This window comes from the organism of the source record quoted next, unplaced genomic scaffold (genome assembly GCF_019419815.1).
Source record: "Pyrus x bretschneideri cultivar Hongxiangsu unplaced genomic scaffold, Pyrus_bretschneideri_v1 Contig2, whole genome shotgun sequence".
Classification (NCBI taxonomy): Eukaryota; Viridiplantae; Streptophyta; class Magnoliopsida; order Rosales; family Rosaceae; genus Pyrus; species Pyrus x bretschneideri.
In genome coordinates, this window is record NW_025999501.1 from 14,011,811 (window position 1) to 14,023,541 (window position 11,731).

General features: G+C 36.4%; 2 protein-coding genes and 1 non-coding gene across 3 annotated transcripts; 1 reads left to right on the plus strand and 2 right to left on the minus strand.

Annotated features, from left to right (window-relative positions):
- Positions 1–2,842: 2,842 nt before the first annotated feature.
- Positions 2,843–2,916, plus strand: TRNAV-AAC. Its single transcript has one exon. It is a non-coding gene; the product is annotated as a tRNA-Val (tRNA).
- Positions 2,917–3,155: 239 nt separating this feature from the next.
- On the minus strand, positions 3,156–5,675 carry LOC103963577 (beta-glucuronosyltransferase GlcAT14C). The gene is made up of 4 exons (XM_048582889.1): positions 4,930–5,675; positions 4,761–4,836; positions 4,541–4,656; positions 3,156–3,673 (listed from the first exon to the last, which is right to left on the minus strand). Exons 1-4 carry the CDS (start codon positions 5,498–5,500, stop codon positions 3,165–3,167), a joined length of 1,272 nt encoding a protein of 423 aa, XP_048438846.1. The 5' UTR covers positions 5,501–5,675; the 3' UTR covers positions 3,156–3,164.
- Positions 5,676–9,882: 4,207 nt separating this feature from the next.
- On the minus strand, positions 9,883–10,725 carry LOC103963576 (RING-H2 finger protein ATL33). Its single transcript, XM_009376407.3, has one exon. The coding sequence runs from the start codon at positions 10,634–10,636 to the stop codon at positions 10,091–10,093; it is 546 nt and encodes a 181-aa protein (XP_009374682.2). The 5' UTR covers positions 10,637–10,725; the 3' UTR covers positions 9,883–10,090.
- Between the last annotated feature and the right edge of the window lie 1,006 nt (positions 10,726–11,731).

Below are 11,731 nucleotides of genomic sequence, written 5' to 3' on the forward strand. Positions count from 1 at the left end.
TTTTCTTTGTAATTGATACTGGCATTCTGTTTTTGGCTTGAGAAGGCTTTGGCAACGGTGAAGTTTTTGTTTTTATTTTCGGTTTTGTTTGAGGAGGCTTTGACAAATTTGCAGAAGGAAAACCTAAAGGGGCATTGCCTGTTTTGCACCTTAATCCATCCACCTTCTTTACAGGTATGCCACGTTTCTTCAATTTCTGAATTTTATCTCTACAATTCAATCTAAAATATTGGACAATATTTGAAGATGAACAGTTGGCTAATTATCCTCCTATTTGGGAAAAAAAAAAGAGATAATTATCCTCCTAAACTGAGCGGTTATAATTTAGACACGTTGGGAAAAAAAAATGGCGTTCAAATTTGAAAATGCAATTAGCAGTTGCCAATTGGTTTTATTAATTGTCTTCACTCTCATGTCGTTAATTTTACTTTCCATATTTCACCTACCTTTCACATATCTGATATGGAATAAAATACTCAATTTGTTCATTTATTTTGGATTAATTATTTTTACTTGATTAATTGTTGCATTGGTTGGTTTTTGATATGGGAAGGTGTTGCGTGGAAGGAGGAGGAGCATAAGCTGTTCTTGGTGGATAAACTTCATACTTAATCATTTGATCATATGAAAACATGGGATCTTCACAAGTCATAACATGACCAGGGCTGTCCTTTCATATATAAACGGTGCAATCTGGTAAATAAGTCAGTCTTTTCATTTTCTTTGTTTCTTTGAATGTGCGGAAGGATAAAGATTTGAATGGAAGCAAAGGCACAAAAAAAGATTGGATCGTGGAGAAGGATAAGCATAAGAAGAGTGAGTTCACTTTTCTCCCAGGACGCTTCACTCCTTCCTCCTACAAACCCATGTCGCTCTCTCCTCATCATTGTCATATTGTAAAACCGTTCGTGCAACTCTGGAAATCAAGAGGAGGAAGAAGACGACATGCACTTTTTTTTTGGGGTGGGGGTGTGAACCGATGCTACTCCAGAGAAAGATTAATCTGATAACGATTCCACGCATTAGAGAGTTGCTCGGGTCGTTTCAGTTACACATGGCCAAAAAAAAGAAAACAAAGGAGGAAGAGATGGACTTCCATTTCAGAAAATATTTGAATTGGTGGGTACATTTAAATAATTTTGCAAGCCGCATGCCACAATGGATAAGATGCGATCAGTTCTCCACCCACCTACTTTTGAGAAGAATGTTGCGGCCAAGAGAAGAGTTTACATCTTCTTCGACAACACAACCAATGCTGATGTGAATGGTAAGATGTCGTGCAAAGACATGATTTTTCTCCTTACTCTATGTATTCCTCTGTTTGTTGAGTAAACATACAAACATCGCAGCCAAAAACATTCTTAATCTTCATTTAATATCACGATCCCCATTTTGCCCAAAGCACTTATGGCTTAGGTAATTATTTTGTCCTCTATTCAATATCTGTTCTTACATGATTATTATAATTTTGTGTATTTTGGGTTGTGAATGTTCATATTATAAATCTCAATTATAAGAAGGTTGACTTCATTTTTACTTTTGTAATCAGTTTCATTTTCTCCCCAATTGCATGAGAGTTCACCATATAATTTATGTTGGTTAGATCTATATATTGAAATTTTGGATAGACGTCAAAGGCTTCATATACGTTTCCTACCAATTGGTTCCCCATCAAACCAAACTCTGATCATGGTCTTTGCACATAACATGGAAGTTTAGCTTGTTTCCCACAATCCACAACACAACTCCACTGAAAAATCAACTACAACATCGGTTACCACTAAATATGAATTTGCATTTAGAAAAAAAAAAAAACCAAAACAAAACATAAAATAAAATTCATCCCCGACCCCAAGTACAAAAAGCACCACAAACATTATATTTTACTGCCTCCCTATTTCACCTTTGTTCTACATTTTGGTAAACAATCTTTTCCCTTATTAACGTAGTCCTTCAGCAAACAAAGACAATAACTCATAAGTTTGTGTTTTGTGCTCTACAACAATATATTGAGGTCTTCATATCATCATGATCCTTTGCCGAAGATGAGCCTTAGTGAAGTGACCAATGAAAACATTATGACCTTTCCCAAGTTAAATGATTTTAAAATACAAGGAAAAGGAAAATAAGTTATATTGTACATGCTTCATGCTTGCGAAGGTAATGTTAGAGAACACCGTTATCGCCACTGCTGTGTGTGAAAGAGTATCCACGTCAACAGCTTCAAATTTATTGCTTCTAGTTATGTGCAGCCATCTTCCAAATTTCATCCCTCACCTCCATACTTGGTATCATACTTTCTGAAGCACATACATTGACAATTACAATGGAAAACAACTATTGCAAGACATCTTTACGATGCTACGTCCTTGTTATAAAAAATAAAAAATAAAAAATAAAAAAACCTCACACGCACTCACTATAAGCTATCTTGCATATTTCAACCTCACCTCCATACTTGGATCATATTTTTAAAAAATATATCTTAAAAATTATAATGAAAAGCGATTAACGCAAAATATCTTTAGGGGCACGTAGCGTCCGTGAATAAGAAAATGCCTCGTGCGTGCAGAGAGACTATTATATATTTTAACTATAAACAAACACTTATTTATACGAAATATAATACATTTAATTAAATACGCCTAGTTCGCTTAGATGTCTACCTAGACCCTGCCTACCTGCCTATGCGCTAGGCCCCAACCCCGCCACCTGACTAGTGCCTAGCGTTTTTTAGAACCTTGGAGAAAAATCCTGAATTGACAAAATTGCACGGACAAACCGGCCAGCCCATGTTTCATTTTTTATATTTAGTAGCCGTGTTGTGAGAATAGAGCATCAGGGTTTCGTGGTGTAGTTGGTTATCACGTCAGTCTAACACACTGAAGGTCTCCGGTTCGAACCCGGGCGAAGCCATTAAGTACATCCATTTTTTTAAACCATATTATGAATTTCGGATGAACTTACGACAGTATCTCGCCTGTTTTTTATTTTTTATTTTTATTTTTTTCATAATGAAATAATTTTCGACTTTGAATCACTAGCCGTTACAATATGGCAATCCATTTTCCGAATACATAGCAGCGATGCTTCATTCTGCAAGAGCTCTAGTGAGAAGAAGGATTAAAGAAGAGAATGGGGAGGGAAGACAAAGCTTTGCAACACTATTTACACTGCTTAGGCCTGAAATTTTCGGAATCCAGAAGTTTCACAATGAGTTTCTCCAGCCTCTTTGAAACTACAGTTGGTTTTACAGCATTTGAATTCCCATACACTAAACAAGGATTCTTACCAAAATTTCCTAAGCACCAACCACCGGGAGTGAAGTGGCCACTTGGTCTCCTCAGGAGTTCCTTATCGATTTTGTTGAGAACTGGATCGTCCCTGGAAAATGTACCCGCAAACGGAGCTCCACTTTGGACCATGTCGTTGTAGTGTTCCAGCGTTAGATTGATTGGATTTGCCTTCGGAGGGCTATCCCACCTTATATAATGCAAGTTATGGTTCACGGTCGTGTTCTGGTAGTCCTTGTGGTTGCACACAACAGTGTGGAAGTAGCCCTCTGGGGATGACAAGAAATTGGTGTAGTACATGAGAAGAGTACGGGGTAGATTGTCCCATCCCCAAACACAGAATTCGAGAAATGATTTGGTCAGCACCACCCACGTCGACCCTGAAAGTAAAAAGCTTTAGGTTTAAGATGTGCAAAATAAAATGGTTCAACAAACCATCAGCCACAGATGGTGCAACTAACAAAGATAAATTACAGTTCCATAATCCATTACAAGTTCCCAACAAGTACAAAAAGTTTCGTTTGCATCAAGTAAATGGCATTTTCGGATTCCCAAACAAGGTTGCAAAACCCAAATATAAAAATAACAGGTTACCACTCAAGTGTTACACAAGACTACTGCGACAGCAGACTAGTTAAAAATCTAAGGAAACAGTGATGAGGACAATCTATTACGTTTTCAAATATCATATTTTACTGACATTGAAGATAATCCAATGACCTCCAGTCTTACAAAACACACAAATTATCCAATTTCATTAGAAATGGTACTCAGCGCTAAAACTGCATTGATTATTTGAAGAAAGCAAATCCAACACATAGTTCTAAGAAATCCCAGCTATTTTCTGCTTTTCTTCTCAAGGTAAATGATGTAATGCGAAATTAGATTAAGGAGGCTGTACAGATAGCTTAAAACTAAAGAAGAACCATATTGTTTTGGGTTTGAAGCAGTATTTAATCTTTCGCTAGAAACCTACAGTATGAAAACCGTGAAACCATTTCCGTTCCGTGTCATAATTTCCCATTCACCTAACAAAACCCTATTAGTAGTCTAAAAACTCTTGAAGCATACATTGTATTAGCACACGCCAGCATCCATTAGTAACTAGCAGAATCCACTCGGTTCTCCCTTTCAATATACTCAACTGGAAATCATATATGCAATGACCATATCAATTTCTATTCTAGCCAGCATATAAGATAATCAACGCAGAACGTATGCTATGCTTAAATGTAGAAGAGTAGTACCCATGTATAACTTGAACGAAGCCGGTATTGACCTTCGCTCTTTAGCCCAAAACACGCCGGATTTCTTAGAGTGGTACAAACCAGGATCAATAATAATAGGCCTTGCTCTTTGATTTCTGCAACATTTTGCACAAGCACATAAACAAACCGTAAAAACCAAGTCCAACAATAGAACTCAAAACAAACAAGTTCAAATTAAAAAGCTTGAAGCTTTACTCACTCTTTCCACCCAATGTTACTTGTGTGCTCCAAGAAATTGAGGTCCCTTGGCAAGAAAGAAAATATATGCAACAGATCTGAATAACCCAAGTAATAAAAACCTAATTAGCAAACATAATTAACCCTTAATCAAAAATTTAAATTAGAACTACCAAATTTAGTAAAGTTACCGTCTTGGGACATGAGGGGATAATCCGAGGCGCCGAGATTAATAAACCAATTCCAATCCTTCGCCCGCTTCAGCAAAATCGCAATGGCGTGGAGCGTGGCGGCAGTCATGGTGGGTCCCTTGGCGGTGACCAAATCGGCGTTCCCGATCACCATCGCGTTCCGAAACTCCCGAATCGCGCTCTCCGACTTCACGTACTTCGCCAGCTCGAGCCGCTCAGCATCCGAAGCTTCGAGATCGAGGTGCAGTAAATAGTAATTTCTGGGGTGGTAAACCGCCTGAAGCAACCGCCGCAGCTGGGGGCCGTCGCCCTTGGAGCCCGATATGAGGTAGGCGAATCTCGGGAGTTTCGGAATCCCTAACCCGTGGCTGTTTTCGTTGTCGGTGTCTTCCGTCGTGTCTCCGAAATTCCGGTCGAGGGTGGTGAACTCGCGTTGCTCGTAATAAAAGTCGGCGGGGGCGGAGGGGGAGTATTTACCGTGGCCGGCGAGAGTAAGGGTGAGGAGGAGGAAGAGGAAGAGGAGGGAGGTGGCGGTTAAAATCATGAGCCATTGAGAGCGAGCTCTTTTCATGGAGGAGAGGTGGGTTTTGGGGGAAATTGGAAAGGAAAAAAGATGAGAGATTTGGGGAATTGGGCGGTTGTTTGGAGGAAGGAGGGAGAAGGTGAAGGGTGGCCGTCGGCGTGAAGTGAAGCTTGGGTTTGGTTTGGTGGATGCAGGTGGGCAATGGGTTTAGTGGGAGAGGGAAAGGCTACCAATCTGGTTATTGAATTTGAAATGTCGGTTATGATCTGCTGCCGCTCGGACTTGTGTCTTGTGCTAAGACCTAACTGTGTAAGGGCTGGATTGGTATTGCTGTGTTTTGAATAAAACTGTTTTTATTGTGCTGTGAAAATAAACTCATTTTTGCTGTTTCATGTTTTCATCTTTTTTTCATCTAAAACTATGAAAATAAGTTGTTTTTAAGTGTTTACCAAACACTTTTTTGAGCTCAGCTTTTTTTTATACCCACTTTTTTTAAAAGCATCTTAGTACCAAACCAGTACTAAAGACTAATGCTAGGTAAACAAAATTTAAAAATTAAATAATGTGGTTGTTGATAATAGGATTATTAATGAAGTATCGATTAACGTGCTTGTTTCTTATTGATGACACATCATTTGGTTTGCAATTTAGTTTAAAAAATTTGGTTTCCCTAGCATTACTTGTAAAGAGTAAGTACTGGTTTGGTACTGAGGTGCTTTTATAAAAAATGGGTATAAAAAAAAAACTGAGCAAAAAGGTGTTTGGTAAACACTTAAAAACAACTTATTTTCACAGTTTTGGGCGGAAAAAAAAAAAGCTGAAAACGTGAAGCAGCAAAAATAAGCTTATTCTCACAGCATAGCAAAAACAGTTTTTTTTTTCAAAGCATATCAATACCAAATCAACCCTAAATATGCCTACACTAAAAATGGCATGTCATAAATTAGGGTAATGATAGGGAGACCAAATTTTTTAAACTAAATTGCAAACCAAAATGATGTGTCACCAATAAAAAACAAGCATGTTAATCGACATTTAATTAATAATCCAATCATCTACAACCACATCATTTAGTTTGCAAATTTGGTTTAAAAAATTTGGTCTTCTAAGCATTACTCCATAAATTAAATTTGATGTTTGGAGGAGGATTTCTCTCTTGATGGGCAACTTGTGGAGGAAGCTAAGAATGCAGTCATGTGGTTTGGAGGAGGATTTCTTATTGGTGATACGTCATTTGGTTTGCAATTTGATTTAAAAATTTAGTTTCTTTAGCATTACTCTTGTGTAAATATGCCTACACTAAAAATGGCATGCCATAAATTAACTTTGATGTTTGGAGGAGGATCGCTCTTGGTTTGGCAACTTGTGGAGGAAGCTAAGAATGCAGTTATATGCCAAGATATCGTAACAGAGTAGCTCATAGCCTAGCTCAATTTGCTCTCTCACTGGAAAAGTTATATTAAACTAGTTAAAAGATTGATCGTAAAAATTATTAGTAGGAGGACTTTTATTTTAGGAAAAAAAGGAATTAATTTAAAGAGAAGCCTCGGGAACATTTGATACCTCTAGAGCCAAATAGAAGAGCATTTTTGGCTTGGTGAGGGACAACCATCCCAAATACACATACTACTAATATGATGATCCCCGGGTGTGATAGCATTTGCCGTAAAATTCGTTTCTCTGAAAACATGGTTGCATTCCACTAACTCGAAGGAGGATGCAAGTCATTTGATATCTTGAATAATAGGTCTAATTCCTAATTGTTGCTTGGTTATGAAAAATTACTTACACTATGTTTGGATGAGAGAAATAAACTTGAAATTTAGATAAAAGTCAAAATTTATAAATTGGCATGAGCCAATTCTCTTGTTTGGATTTATAAACATAAAAATTTGGAATTTCCGCTTGGAAGAAAACTTGGAATTTGGAGCCTCCAATTCCCAAGTTTAAATTTCAAGTAATTATGTGTCACTTCCCAATTTCTATGAGTGAGAGTTTAAAAATAACAATTCCGTATTCAAATTCCATTGTTTTTTTACGTTAACCAAACAAGAAAATTTACAAATTTTAGAAAATAAAATTTTATCATTTCAATTTTCGTCATTTTAAAATGGTTTAATAATCTTAAATTTCTTCATCCAAACAGAATGTTAGTATTCCTATCCCAAAGTTGAAGCCGATTAGCCTTAGCCCTTTGAGCCTAGAGGCTCTCTTCATCCCTGTAAAGATTTTAGAAGGGTCTCGTTGATTTTATTTTCCTACTCAATCCATCTGTTGTCTAAGGGGTTCTTCAAACAATTTTCTTGGACAAGAGAAAGTTGATATTGAAGCTCTCTTATCTTTTTGGTAACATTACCAAATGTGTTTTTCCCCCAAGTCTTGGCTTTAAATTTAAAAGTGTTCGCACAGGTTCGGAAGAGGTGGTTAGGGTGGCCCTGAAAGTTACAAACCCAACTGGCTTTAACTAAGTTTTTAAACTCAGGATGGTTAACTGGACCATGGTCTGAACCAAAGATGGGGAAATTGTGTATTTTGAAGTTGGGAAATAAATTGATCCACTGAGGGTTGGCAATGGCTATATCTAGCTTTTCATAGATAATATATAGTGTGGTCTTTGTGACCATTAGTAGGAGGAATTCAACTATACTCCTCCAAGTTTTTAACATATCTATCATTTTGAAATTATTGTGACTGATGGTTCATTAGTGGTGCGAGAAAAAAATAAACAATAATGCTTGATGACTCAAGGATGAACAAAAACTCCTACTCAAAATTCTTTGTGTCTGACGTAAAGAACTTTGCGCTTACCATCCGAATCGTTCCTATTATTAGTCATTATGTGAAGATCATATTTGTGCAAAAGAATAAATTAAAACTAAGGTCAATTAAACAATCAATTATAGCAAATAGACAGACGGTTTGTATTGCATTTACCTTTTTTGTCCCTAAGTTTTTATACATTTCAATGACTAAACGATCTTAGTTTTAATTGATTTTTTTTTTTTTGCAGAAATGATTTTTATATAATAATTTATAATATGAACAGTTCTGATCTAAATACGTATTTTTTGAATAAAAAATAATAAATTGTGAGTGAAAGTTTCAACTTATCATTTGAGTAACCAAAGTATGCTCCGAAGAAATATAAAGGACCGTATGAGTCAATCTTTGGGAAAAAAAGTTTATGTGCTTGAAGACACAAGTAGGACTATGAGACAATGGAAAAAATACAGGTGTTGATACAAAATGGGCCACATTATCCGATCACTCAATTGATTAATGTGACATTGGAAATTTCCTCCCCATACCATGACGCTTCCATCGCCAAGTTAGACTTTAGACTTGGTAGATTGCACTGGGAATCTCCCATAGGGTGAGTTTTTTATTGTCTCTGTCCAAATAAGCACTAAGCACTGATATTATACAACACTGACCACATGATTAGTAAAGCATATCGTCGGCTGTATACCATATGATAAGCAGGACATATCCTTTGTTGTATTTGAAAATCTCACCGCTTTCATGATAAGATTATAAATTATACATGATCATCCATCTTACTTCTTAATGAACAATCAAGTAGTCCTTATTAATTTGAAAGAATGTGGCAACTTATTCATCAAGGTGAAATGGGTTGTTGACAACTCACCGAATGTAGGTTCTTGGTATAATATTGAAATTGATCAATCTAGCTATATGGACCCATAAAACGTGTTGTTTATTTGGTTGTTTATTTTTTAATTAAATTGCAAACAACAACAGCACCATTATGTGTAGTATGAACTCAGACTGATGAAAAGTAAAACTTTTATGACTCAGCCACTCGGATTTGGATTTTTTTTTCGATTATAGGATCAACCAATCTTAGTTGCACACCACATATGCTGCGGTTAAAAATCATTATGCCATGTAAAAAGAATTAACTGTTCAAATAATTTCAGATTGCAAAATATGTGGTGAGCGGCTAAGATTGATTAATTTAGAATCCTAACAATAAGAATCCAGAGAGGATTCAAAATTTAACCACTACATTCTTTATCAGCTGCTCGCTAAGCAAAAAAAAATAATTAAATAAAATAATGAAAACCCTAAAAGTTATACTTTATATATATATATATATATATATATATATAAATCTAAGTAAAGAACTTCAAAACAGTAGTAAAATGTTCTCCATCAATAAGAACAAGTTTAATTTAATTTTTAATTCTTTGTTCATGCATAAGAAGTCATTCATCTCCAAAAAGAAATCACAGTTTTATATACCTGCATAAATTTTGTTTCAATGATTTAATAAATTATATTTGCATGCGTCAGACAGTAATTTACAATAACGAGACCAACTAGTAACTGAAATTTCAGTATGAGTTTCAAGTCTCAATCTTTAACCCCCAAATATTATGTATATCCTCCCGCTACCCAGAAAAATGTGAAAGTTCAAATTTCGAAGGGTCTTCAAATTATTGAAATCATAGATTAACTACTCGTTTCTACATTTCTCTCAAACCCTAATTCTCATCACTAAAAGCTAATAAAATACCAGCTGCAGGTTTACAACTTTTGTCGGCGAGTTTTTGAATAACTTAACAGAAAAAGAGCAAAAGAATTAAGCCACCAAAACCCAGAAACAATTAATAGTCAAACCATGGCAGAATCATCAGGCAAACCTTGTTGCAGATCATCACTACCTCTAGCTGCAGCACCCGCCGTCCGATTATTACTACTGCTCCGATCAACTGCAACCGAAGCTCGACAAATGGGGCAGTTGGAGTGTTCCTTAAGCCACATGTTTATGCACAGAGCGTGGAAAGAGTGTTTGCAGACGCAGAGCTGCCGGACCTCCTCGCCGTCGGCAAACAGAGACAAGCAAACAGGGCACTCAGTTCCGATTTCCTTAACGTGAGTTTCCTTCTGGTAATTGAGCTCCGAAATGACGTCGTTTTTGTTTTCGGTGTTGGGTTCGTGTTGGGTGGGGCTGGGGACGGTGGTGGAGGTCCTGCGGGGTCGCCGGCGGAAAGGGTTGGAAGGGCACTTGATGGCGAAGAAGAAGGCGTAGATGAGAGCGGGGATGGTGATGACGGCGAAGAGGCCAAGGATGAATTCGAGGGCAGAGAAGTCGACGCTTCGCGGCGGTGCTGGGAAAGGTGGCGGTGGTTTGTTCAAAACGGTGGGTGGGCTGTCCATGATATGAGAGAGAGAGAGAGAGAGAGAGAGAGTGTGTGTGTGTGTGTGTGTGTGTGTTTGCGTGTGTGAGTGTTTGCGTGTGTGAGGTTTTGGAGTTTGGTGGAGTTGGAAAAAAGCAGTGTGTTTGTGTTTTTGTTTGTGTGTTGTGTTGTGGTGGATAGATTTTTTTGGTATGAGTGTCACACGAGTTGGTACATCACGTATCTTTATATAAATTGTGAGTTATGTGTGTTAAAAGATTAATAATTTAAAAATTAAAATTTTCTTTCACTTACATAAAAACACGTGATGTACTATTCGTATTTCTATCACAATTAAAAATTTATCGTTGTGGTGGAGTTTTCTTTGGGTTTGTGAAGAGCAACTATTGATGGGAATATGTGTGGGGTTTGAGGACAAGTTTCGAGTAATTTCATGATGGATGCGTATTTTTTCCCCAATTAGTACACGTAACAAACGCCTATTAGATAGTGTACATTTTAAACAATTTTAAACAGTCAGATATGAAAGTTCTTACATTTAAGTTACACATTATTACGTTACATTTTCGATGTGATATTATTTTTTAATATGTACATATTCATGTTATTATTATTGATTTACTCGTTATGTGTTATGTATCATGGGGTTATTATTAATTTACATGTTATTCATTGTTGGCAACCTAAAATCGTAGTCATGAATACGTCTCGTTTCAATTTTTTTTTCATAAAACATAAAACTGAGGTATGCATTATCACTATTTTAGCTAAAAACGATTTTGATAAAGTGATACGTGCTAATATAAAAAGTACATAATCATTATTTCAAAATGCCAACCACAATTCCTATAGCCATCATAGGTGCTACTATTAGTAAATTAGTATCATTCGGAGCGGAATTATAGCCAGACTAAAAAATTTCTTGGTAGATATTCAATAATTTGGAGCTTTGTCTAGGCCTTATTAATAAGGGATCTTGTGTGTACTTGGTCTTGAGTGTTCTCTCATTTTCTAATCTCTCTCATTTTCTTCTCTTTTATTTAAGCAGTTACGATTAAATTACGTTCATATCTTATTTTAAATTTTTTATATAAAGAAGAAGATAAAAACAAAA

Coding starts and splice junctions, on each gene's coding strand:
- LOC103963576 (XM_009376407.3), bottom strand. CDS start 10,636: ATGGACAGCCCACCCACCGTTTTGAACAAACCACCGCCACCTTTCCCA.
- LOC103963577 (XM_048582889.1), bottom strand. CDS start 5,500: ATGAAAAGAGCTCGCTCTCAATGGCTCATGATTTTAACCGCCACCTCC. Junction 4,657..4,760: donor AGTAACATTGGGTGGAAAGA/GTGAGTAAAGCT, acceptor AAAATGTTGCAG/AAATCAAAGAGCAAGGCCTA. Junction 3,674..4,540: donor TTCGTTCAAGTTATACATGG/GTACTACTCTTC, acceptor TTTTACTTTCAG/GGTCGACGTGGGTGGTGCTG.